Source organism: Nesoenas mayeri (genome assembly GCF_963082525.1).
Source record: "Nesoenas mayeri genome assembly, chromosome: 2".
In the NCBI taxonomy this organism is placed as follows: Eukaryota; Metazoa; Chordata; class Aves; order Columbiformes; family Columbidae; genus Nesoenas; species Nesoenas mayeri.
The window spans coordinates 2,443,648-2,455,019 of NC_137543.1; the positions used below are offsets into that span (position 1 = coordinate 2,443,648).

The 11,372-nt window shown below is 58.2% G+C and overlaps 1 protein-coding gene across 1 annotated transcript; it reads left to right on the forward strand.

Annotated features, from left to right (window-relative positions):
* Positions 1–1,398: 1,398 nt before the first annotated feature.
* Positions 1,399–8,981, forward strand: NAPRT (nicotinate phosphoribosyltransferase; the record flags this gene model as incomplete). Its single annotated transcript, XM_080339498.1, has 13 exons — positions 1,399–1,585; positions 4,297–4,424; positions 4,495–4,577; positions 4,708–4,838; positions 4,909–5,024; positions 5,105–5,298; positions 6,053–6,193; positions 6,319–6,403; positions 6,797–6,877; positions 8,110–8,212; positions 8,303–8,460; positions 8,686–8,793; positions 8,922–8,981. 13 exons carry the CDS (start codon positions 1,399–1,401, stop codon positions 8,979–8,981), a joined length of 1,575 nt encoding a protein of 524 aa, XP_080195624.1.
* Positions 8,982–11,372: the final 2,391 nt, after the last annotated feature.

Genomic DNA, 11,372 nt, shown 5'->3' on the forward strand with positions numbered 1-11,372 from the left:
TCTGCGTGCTGTCACCCCAATGTCCTGTGCCCTGTGTGCTGCCATCCTTGGTGCCATGTGTGCCCTATGTCCCTTATGTGCTGCCATCCCTGTGTGCCCTGTGTCCCCTCTATGCAGCCGCCCCCATGTGTTCCATGTCCCCTGTATGCTGTCACCCCGATGTCCTGTTCCCTGTGTGCTGCCATCCCTGGTGTCTCATGTCTCTGGTGTCCTATGTGCTGCAACCTCCGGTGCTGTGTGTCCCTTGTGCGCTGCCATCCATGGTGTCCCTGTCCCCTCCATGCTGCCATTTCTCGTGTCTCCCCAGCCTCTTTTGTTTGGAAAAGCCCCTCAGGATCACTGAGTTCAACCATAACCTGACTCCAGCACTAACCCATGTCTGAGAACCTCGTCTAAATGCCTTTTAAACCCTTCCCAGGATAGTGACTGCACCACTGCCCTGGGCAGCCGGTTCCAGTGCCCCACAGCGCTTTCTGGGAAGAATTCTTTCCTAATATCCAACCTAAACCTCCCCTGGTGCAACTTGAGGTGATTTCCTCTGGTCCTATCACTTGCTGCTTGTGTAGAGTCTTGAATCTGGGCAGGAACAACCCCAGGTTCCAGTGTAAGTTGGGGAATGACCTATTAGAGAGCAGCATAGGGGAAAGGGAGCTGGGGGTCCTGGGGACAGCAGGGTGACCATGAGCCAGCACTGGGCCCTTGTGGCCAGGAAGCCAATGGGACCTGGGGTGGGTTAGAAGGGGGTGGTCAGTAGGTCAGAGAGGTTCTCCTGCCCCTCTGCTCTGCCCTGGGGAGACCACACCTGGAATCTTGTGTCCAGCTGTGGCCCCTCAGTTCCAGCAGGACAGGGAACTGCTGCAGAGAGTCCAGCGCAGCCACCAAGATGCTGAAGGGAGTGGAGCATCTCCCGTGTGAGGAAAGGCTGAGGGAGCTGGGGCTCTGGAGCTGGACAAGAGGACACTGAGGGGGGACTCATTCATGGTTACAGATATATAAAGGGTGAGTGTCAGGAGGATGGAGCCAGGCTCTGCTCGGTGACAACCAGTGACAGGACAAGGGGCAATGGGTGCAAACTGGAACACAAGAGGTTCCACTTAAATTTGAGAAGCAACTTGTTGGGGGTGAGGGTGTCAGAGCCTGGCCCAGGCTGCCCAGGCGGGTTGTGGAGTCTCCTTCTGTGCAGACATTCCAACCCGCCTGGACACCTTCCTGTGTCACCTCATCTGGGTGTTCCTGCTCCGTGGGGGGATTGCACTGGATGAGCTTTCCAGGGCCCTTCAACCCGACATTCTGTGATTCTGTGAGGAGACCAACCCCCTCCCCGCTCCCTCCTCCGTTCAGGTGGCAGCGATAAGAGTACCCCCGTGTCCCCGCCCGCTCCCAGGCTGCCCCGCGGCCATGGCGCCGCTGGCCGATCTGTACCAGCTGACCATGGCGTACGGGCACTGGCGGGCCGGGCGGCACCGCGCTCCCGCCGCCGCCGAGCTGTTCTTCCGCCGCGGGCCCTTCCGCGGCGCCTTCGCGCTGGGCGCCGGCCTGGCCGAGGGGCTGCGCTGCCTCCGCGCCTTCCGCTTCTCCGCCGCTGGTGAGGGGGGACAGAGGGGACACCCCCCGGAGAGCTGCGGGGGGCAGGGGGGCTGCGGTGGGGGCGACAGGGTCTTGAGGGGCTTGGGGACAGGGGTGCCCGCCAGTGGGGGCTCAGGGACAGACCTCAGGGGGACCCCTCAGCGGGACATGCATGGGGCAGGGACAGCCCACAGAGGGACTAGGAGAGCCCCTCAGGGGGACCTGGTGGGGACAGGGACATTTCTGGGGGGTCACTGGGGACAGAAGCACCTGATGGGGACGGGGCATCCCTTAGAAGAACCTGAGGGGTAGAGGGTCCTGGTGGGGACAGAGGGACCTGGGGGACAGAGAGACCTGGTGGGGACAGGGACATCGCTCAGAGGGACCTGGGGGACAGAGAGACCTGGTGGGGACAGGGACATCCTCAGAGGGACCTGGGGGACAGAGAGACCTGGTGGGGACAGGGACATCCTCAGAGGGACCGGGGGGACAGAGAGACCTGGTGGGGACAGGGACGTCCTCAGAGGGACCTGGGGGACAGAGAGACCTGGTGGGGACAGGGACGTCCACAGAGGGACCTGGGGGACAGAGAGACCTGGTGGGGACAGGGACGTCCACAGAGGGACCTGGGGGACAGAGAGGGGGCTACCCTGGGGGTTTGGGGACAGGGGTGCCTGCCAGTGGGAGCTGTGGGGGGTCAGGGACAGCCCTCAGGGCGACACACAGGGGACAGGGACAGCTCACAGGGGGACTTAAAGTGGGCGGGAAGAACCCACAGAAGGACCAGGGGGACGTGGAGGGGACAGAGACATCCCTTGGAGGATCCTGAGAGACCTTGTTGGGACAGGGGCTTCCCTTAGAGTGACAGGGACATCTCTCAGATGGACCTGGCGGACGGGGGGGCTGTGGTGGGGATGAGAGGGACAGTCCTTGGGGGGCTTGGGGACAGGGGTGTCCTCCACTGGGGGCCAGGGACAGCCCTTAGGGTGACGTGCAGGGGACAGGGACAGCTCTCAGGGGAACTTGAAGAGGACAGCAGGACCTCAGGGGGACGTGGTGGGGCCAGAAACATCCCTTGGAGGGTTCTGAGGGACAGAGGGACCTTGTTGGGACAGGGACTTCCCTTAGAGTGACAGGGGCATCTCTCAGACGGTCCTTTGGTGGGGACAGCGACATCCCTTAGAAGAACCTGGGGGATAGAGAGACCTGGTGGGGACAGGAACATCCTCAGAGGGACCTGGGGGATACAGGGATGTGGTTGCGGGGTTTGGGGACAGGGGTGCCCTCCAGTAGGACCTGTGGAGGGTCGGGGACAGCCCTCAGAGGGGCTTAAGGGGGACAGGAACATCTCTCTGAGGGACCTGAGGGACAGGGGGACCTTGTTGGGACAGGGACGTCCCTCAGCATGACAGGGACATCTCTCAGATGGATCTGGGGGCAGGGGGGCTGTGGTGGCGGGGAGAGGGACAGTCCTTGGGGGGCCTGGGGACAGGGGTGCCCGCCATTGGGAGCTGTAGGGGGTCAGGGACAGCCCTCAGGGGGACATGCAGGGGACAGGGACAGCTCACAGGGGGACTTAAGGGGGACTGGGACATCTCTCAGAGTGACATGGGGATCAGGGGAGGGACTTGATGGGGACAGGAACATCACTTAGAAGGACCTGGGTGATAGACTTGGTGGGGACAGGGACATCCCTCAGAGGGACCTGGGGGACCGAGGGACAACCCTCATGGGGACCTGGGGACAGAGGTGCCCTCCAGTGGGAGTTGTAGGGGGTCAGGGACAGCTCAGAGGGGAACTTAAGGGGGGACAGGAACATCTCTTATGGGGACCCAGGAGGGACAAGGACATCCCTCTGAGGGACCTGTGGGACAGAGGGACCTTGTCGGGACAAGGACAGTCCTTGGGGGACTTGGGGATGGGGGTGCCCTCCAGTGGGACCTGTTGGGTAGTCAGGGACCAGCTCACAGCAGGACTTAAGGGGGACAAGGACATCTCTCAGAGTGACATGGGGGTCCAGGGGACCTGGGAGGGACAAGAGCATCCTTCACATGGACCTGGGAGACAGGGGATACCCCTTCGAGTGACAGGGACATCTCTCAGAGGGTCCTGGGAGTGGGGGGCACCTGGTGGGGACAGGGACATCCCTTAGAAGGACATGGGGGATAGAGGGTCCTGGTGGGGACAGGGACATCCCTCAGAGTGACAGGGACATCTCTCAGATGGAGCTGGGGGACAGATAGACCTAAGGGACAGGGAGAGCCTTCAGGGGGAACTGATGGGTGGGTGGGGACAGGGACATCCCTTTGAGGGACCAGGAGACATCTCAGGGGGACGGGACATCCCTTTGAGGGACCAGGAGACATCTCAGGTTGATCTGTGGAGACAGGGACATCTTTCAGGGGGACCAGGAAGGCTGAAGAGGGACAGAGGAACTTGGGGACAAGGACATCCTTCAGAGGGACGTGGGGGACCTGGGAGGGGACAGGGACAGCCTTCAGGGAAACTTGGGGGACAGTGGGACATCCTCTGGGAGGACAGTCCCTCAGAGGTGACTTGGGGGGGCCATGATGCCCTCCCAGGGTTGAGTTACCCTTGACATCACCTTGACAAGGAGGACAACGATTGTGAAGTGTCACCTGTCCCCTGCGTGGGAGGCTTGGTCCCTCCAGCCTGACATGTGTCACAGGACCGGTGTGGGGACCCCCCAGCTGAGCTTTGTCCCCACAGATGTCGCCTACCTGCGCTCCGTCCTGCCCAGCACCACGGAAGACGCCTTCTTTGACTACCTGGCCACCCTGGACACCTCGGAGGTGACAGTGACCGCCGTGCCCGAGGGCTCCGTCGTCTTCGCCAGGGTGGGATGCGCTCAGTACCCTCCCCCGCTGCAGGGAGGACGGGGACGTCACCACCCGGTTGTCCCCGCAGGTCCCATTCCTGCAGGTGAAGGGGCCGCTGTTGGTGGTGCAGCTGCTGGAGACCATGTTGTTGTGTCTGGTCAACTACGCCAGGTGGGGGACACGCTCTGCTCTGGACCCCCAGTTACCGGGGTCCACATCCACTGAGTCCCATGGTGGTCCAAACCGGTAGCTGGCCCTATGCCCAGCTTGCCTTGGTGTCACCTGTCCCTTTGTCCCCCAGCCTGGTGGCCACCAACGCTGCTCGCTTCCGCCTCCTCGCCGGTCCAGACGTGAAGCTGATGGAGATGGGGCTGCGGCGTGCTCAGGGACCGGATGGTGCCCTTTCAGCCTCCAAGTACTCCTACATCGGCGGTGAGTGTTGCCCCACAGTGTCCTGTGTCACCGTGGCCATGATGTCACCTGTGCGTGTCACTTCTTGCAGGCTTCGACTGCACCAGCAACATCCTGGCAGGGAAACTCTATGGCATCCCGGTGCGCGGCACCATCGCCCATTCCTTCATCATGTCCTTCACCTCGCTGGAGGAGGTGCAGCCACGGGTGAGCGTCACCACGGGGAGGGGACAGGGATGGGACGCTGTGCCCGTGGAGGGTGTCACACATCCGTGTCCCCCACACAGGAGCTGTCACCGCTTGCAGGAGGAGACCCGGTGGATCTCCCGGCGCTGGCATCGTCGTGGTTGGGGCGGGTGTGCGAGGTGTTGCAGACTCCCCAAGAGAAGGCGAACCAGGGCGAACTGGCCGCCTTCGTGTCCTACGCTGTCACCTTCCCGCAGGACTTCCAGGGGCTGCTGGACACGTACTGCGTCAGGAGGTGAGGACGCAGGGTCTCCTCAGGGGATGACGTGTCCCTCCTTGCTTGGTGGCCTTGAAGGAGGGGATGTTTTCACCTGGAGGCATCGAGAGGTTGAGAGATGTTCTCCTGCCCCTCTGCTCTGCCCTGGGGAGACCACACCTGGAATCTTGTGTCCAGTTGTGGCCCCTCAGTTCCAGCAGGACAGGGAACTGCTGCAGAGAGTCCAGCGCAGCCACCAAGATGCTGAAGGGAGTGGAGCATCTCCCGTGTGAGGAAAGGCTGAGGGAGCTGGGGCTCTGGAGCTGGACAAGAGGACACTGAGGGGTGACTCATTGCTGGGGATCAAGATGGAAAGGGGCAGTGTCAGGAGGATGGAGCCAGGCTCTTCTGGTGACAACCAGGGACAGGACAAGGGGCAATGGGTGCAAACGGGAACACAGGAGGTTCCACTGGAAGAGGAGAAGCAACTTGTTGGGGGTGAGGGTGTCAGAGCCTGGCCCAGGCTGCCCAGGGAGGGTGTGGAGTCTCCTTCTCTGCAGACATTCCAACCCGCCTGGACACCTTCCTGTGTAACCTCATCTGGGTGTTCCTGCTCCGTGGGGGGATTGCACTGGATGAGCTTTCCAGGGCCCTTCCAACCCCTGACATTCTGGGATTCTGTGATCTCCACGCTTCGCTGTTGTGTGACACGGGGCTTGGACCTGCTGCTGGGCCTGCCCTGGGTCCTTGTCCTCCCAGACAAAGGACACTCACCCTCTCCTCGCCCGTCCAGGAGCGGTTTGCCGAATTTCTGCGCCGTGGCGTTGGCCCTGCACCAGCTGGGGTACCGGGCTATCGGGTTGCGCCTGGACAGCGGCGACCTGGCCCAGCAATCCAAGGAGATCCGGCAGGTCCTGCGAGCCTGCGCCGATCGGTGAGTGCCCACCAGCGTGCCCACCTTGGACACCAAAGTGGGGGCTCTCCTTGCTCAAGTGGGGGTCACGAGCGGAGCCAGGGGTCCCCCCAAAAACCTGCACTCACTCTTCTGTCCCTCACCAGCTTCCAGGTGCCTTGGTTTGGGACCATCCCCATCGCCGTGAGCAACGACATCAGCGAGCAGAGCCTGGAGGAGTTCAGTCGGGAGGTGAGGGACCTGTTTTTGGCTTTTGCTGGTGCCACCAAGATCTGGGGTTCGTGGGGTGGACAAGAGAGTCACTTGGGACTTTGTCCCTGGGTGAGAACAGGGAAGAGGTTCTAGGCTGGAAAAAGGCTTTTCATAGAATTGTAGAATAGTTTGGGTTGGAAGGGACCTTCAAAGCTCATCTGGTCCAGCCCCTGCCATGGGCAGGGACATGTTCACCCAGATCAGATTGCTCAGGTTTTGGGTGGGTCAGATGGACAGACAGACACAGAACATCCTCTGTCCTGCTCCTCAGCTCTGGTTTTTGGCATGGGCTTAAAACAAAACAAAACCAAACCAAACCAAACAGTGGCAGGTCTGTGTTGTTGATGGCCGCTGTCCTCTCTGCTGCACCAGGGGAGCGAGATCGACATCATCGGCGTCGGGACGAACCTGGTGACGTGTCCCCTGCAGCCGTCGCTGGGTTGTGTTTACAAGGTAGGGGTGGCAGCTCTGCCCTGCTGAGTTTGGGGCTCCCCGGCTTCTCCCAAGGGGCTCCAGCCGTGAGGGACACCACAGTGAGGCCAATGTCATCAGGTCACGGATGGGTTTGGGTTAGCAGGGACCTTTGAAGGCCACCAATCCAACCCCTGCCATGAGCAGGGACATCTTCACCAGCTCAGGTTGCTCAGAGCCCCGTCCAGCCTGGCCTGGGATGTCTCAGGGATGGTTCATCCACCACCTCTCTGGCCAACCTGGGCCAGGCTCTCACCACCCTCAGGGGCAACAATTTCTTCCTCATGTCCAACCTGAATCTCCGCTCCTTTAGTTCAAAACCATCACCCCTTGTCCTGTCACAGCAGGCCCTGCTCAAAGGTCTGTCCCCATCTTTCTTAGCTCCTTTAAGTATTGAAAGGCCACAAGAAGGTCTCCTGAGAGATTTATCTTCTCCAGCCTGAACCTCCCAGCTCTCTTAGCCTTTCTCCCCAGAGCTGTTCAGCCCTCGGCCCATTCCCGTGTCCCTCCTCTGTCTCGTTCCAACAGCTCCATGTCTGGCTGGTGCTGGGACCCCAGAGCTGGACGCAGAGCTCAGGGGGGTCAGGACATGGGGGCACAGGGGCAGGATCACCCCTTCACCTGCTGCTCACGCTGCTCTGGGTAAAGCCCAGGACATGGGTGGGTTCTGGGCTGTAAGCGCGCATTGATGGGTCTTGTCCCATTTGTCACCCACTGGTGTCCCCAAGTCCTTCTCCACAGGGCTGCTCTCCATCCATCCATCCATCCATCCATCCCCAGCCTGGATTGATACCAGGGCTTGCCCAGACCCAGGCACAGGACCTTGCACTTGACCTTGTTGACCCTCATGAGGTTCACGTGGGCCCAAACCTCCAGCCTGTCCGGGTCCCTCTGGGTGGGTCCTGTCCCTCAGGGGAACCAACAGCACCGCTCAGCTTGGTGGCACCTGCAACTTCACTGAGGGGACATTCCATCCCACCATTATTTCTTGGAAATAACGGTCATGAGATGGCTGTAACAAGAAGCTTGCAGGCAGGAGGATGCAGAATGTCCAACTTTGGGGTAGTTTGAGGGGTTTTTGATGATTTATTTATTCAGCTGGTTTCCAAGCAGGGACACATGTAGAAGGTGCAGATCTCAACACAGGCCTCAGCACCAACTAGTGCCTGTGACAAAAATAAGGTGTCCACTTCCATAACCTCCTTCTCCTCCAGCTGGTGGAGGTCAATGGCTCTCCGTGCCTGAAGCTCACAGAAGATGAGGAGAAGATGACAATCCCAGGGACCAAGAGGATTTATCGGCTCTATGACGCTGCTGGTGAGTTGCGACACCCTTGGCCTGGTGTCACTCTGTAGCTCCTGCTCCATAACCTTGTCCCTGTTGTCCCCTACTCCACCACCCTGGCAGGTTACCCCTTCATGGACCTCATGGCCCTGGAGAAGGAGCCCTCACCCTGTGCGGGACACGAGCTGGTGGTCCATGTTCTGGGGCAGCTTGACGAGGCCAGAACGGTTGTGCCCACCACCGTGGAGTCCCTCCATCGCACGTATTTCAGAGATGGCCAGGTCAGAGGTGGCTCTGGGGTGTCCTCCACCTCACTGGTTGAAGGACCAAGCTGGGGTGATGGTGTCTTGGCAGAATCAAAGGGTTAAACCTCATCTGAGATGTCCTCTGTCCCTACAACCTTGGAGATGGTGACATCCCAGTCCAGCCTGGAGCTGGCTCGTTGCGGACTGCGGCTGGGTGGGCACCACCCTCCATGGCCACGGTCCCACATCTCCATCCCGCAGGTGTGTGAGCCGCTGCCCAGCCTGCTGGAGGTGAGGAACCACGCGCAGATGTCCCTCAACCTGCTCAGCCCCGCTCACCGCCGGCTCCACGAGCCACAGCCCTACCCGGTACGTCCTCCACGTGTCAGACACCATTGGTTGACCTCTAGGAACCCTGCCCAGCCTTGGTGGCCTGGCCAAAGCCACCATGATTCCACCATGGAGCTTCTCACTGTCCCCTCTTGCTCCCATGCCAGGTGGCCATCACAGAGCAGCTGCACCGTCTCCTCACTGAGCTGCAGCAGGACAGACGGTGAGCGGGGGTCCCGCTTTCCCCAACCCTGCACCAGCTCTACCTCCACACTCATTTGAAGACCAGGTGTCTAATTGGGAATTAAGGCTTCTAACACCGTTGGTGCTGCGTGGTGCTAAGCTGAGAACCCTGCAGGAACTGGGAGCGCTTCCTGAGGTCCCAGTAGCAAAGCTGGGCAAGGAGGGATGGGGCAGGTAGAGCTGGGAGGCAGCTGTCCCCATGTCTTCTGGTACCCACAGTCCTTCTCTGCCCACCTTGGTGGCCCTGCACCTTCTGCCACACCAGTGCTGTCCATGCTGATGGCCCTACCACCCTTGTGCCTTATTCTATGCCAATGCTGCCCACCCTGGTGGCCATGCCCAAAGCTCCTTGGTGGCCCTAGGGACCACACCTTGAGTGCACACAGTGTCCACCACGGTGACTTTTTTACGCCCCACCTATGTCCTACGGGACATCGGTAGCAGATGCACTTTACCTGTCCTCGTCAAGGCTTTTTGGCCACATTTTCTCTCTTTCTACATTGTCTCTGTTCGCTGGGGCGTGGAGGACGACCAGGCTCACACCTGCACTCTCTAACCTCATGTTCATCAAGGCTCCATGGCACTAATCCCCATAATTCATCAAAAGAAACCCCAAATAAAGCTCTTTTCCCACCACAGCGATGGCCGCACTCTCGTCCTTCAAAAACACTTGTTGCCCTCAGCTTGAGCATTTCATTCAACATCCTTCACTTCATGCATTAGAGCTGAATAAAATCTCAAGAATCCTGCTCAAATCTGTACCAGGGAGATAATAAATCCTTTCCCCCGAGCTTCTAGAATGTACAGAGCTGGAATTGAGCCTCCCAGGACCAGCTCTGGTTTAGATGGGGAAAGAGAAAAGAGCTTAAGGAACAAGGCCTGATGGTCATTTTTTGAACAGCAGGCTGGAGCTCCTGGTTGTGATGCTCCAGCTCCAAGTGCTGTATCACACTTGGCGTTTTAAGAGAGGAAAAGAAGCAGTTTGTTAGTTAAAAATATATATATTTTTAGAGCATAAGCACCAGAGATAGACAAGCCCAATCCGCCCAGCGTACCTGAGTAGAGATTGTCCTGAGTTCTGAGAAGGAATGAAGAACTTTTTAAGTAGATGAGGAGCCAGCAGCACCTTCTGCAGCCACAGGGGATTGGGCAGAGCTCACAAAGTCCATTTGCTCGCGGGGTAGATCCATCCTTGGGATGACCCGTCGCTACATCTGCCACCATCTCCCTCTTGCCCAACTTTTCAACCGTTGGTTCTTTGTCCATTTTTGAGGCTCTCCAAGGGTGGAGCCTCCACCACCTCTCTGGGCAGTTTGTGCCAGGGCTTGTCAAGAAGTTCTTGAAGCTTGTCAAGAAGTTTCTTCTTGATGATCAGAAGGAACCTCCTGGGTTTCGGTTTGTGCCCAGGTCTGGGTGTCGTCTTTGCACTTTCCCTTGAGTTATTTCTAGATCCTTCTGAGCCTTCTCTCTAGGCTGGAGACTCCTCGGCTTTTCCTCATACAAGAGATGCTCCAGCTCCTTCATCATCTTCATGGTCCTTTGTTGGACTTTCTTCATCTCTCTTGTACTGAGGAGCTCCAAACTGGATCCAGTTCTTCAGGTGTGACCTTACCAGTGCTGATCCCCTCCTGCCACCACTTTAAATCCAGCCCAGGACATTGTTTGTCTTCTCTACCACCAGGACACGTTGCTGCCTCGTGGTCAACTTGCTGTTGAAACCCAAATTTGGATGTTTTCCTTGAATCCCAACCCTGCTGTCAGCAAAAACAGGATCCTAAACCACGTGTAACACGTGGCCCAAGCCAACAGGAGCGATACAAAGCTATGGGCTGAGTATTAAAATTACCCCACTTTGGATTAAATAGGGGAAAAAAGAGCAGGAGGGAGATTATAGTGGCACATCTGGATATGTCCCTTGAGGTTTTCGGGTCCTGTCAGTGCAATCTGGAATTTGGGCAACCCAATTGATAGCAGTGCCTCTCGTAACAGCATCCCACTGCGATTAACTGCAGAGAACCCCCCCAGTTTGCAAATTTACATTATTTAACTTAATAAGTACCAGTTTCTGCGCAGAGACCCTAAACCTGACTGCAGTCACGGCATAAAATCTAAAAGTGCTCATTTTTTTTCCATTGGAATTCTGTTACCGGTCTTTGGCGCTGATGTCAAAAGGGGATGCAAGATGGGACGCTAAAACCGAGGTTAAAACACACAATTGCGTAGCAATAGTGAAGAATTTGCCAGAAAAAAGAGGAGAGTGTAATGAGCTCATATGCTGTTCCTCTGCTCCATCTTTCTTCCAGTTTGGTTCTTATAAAAATATGTATTTTTAAAGCATATTTGCAGCTTAAAACATCCAATTCGTCGCATGGTTG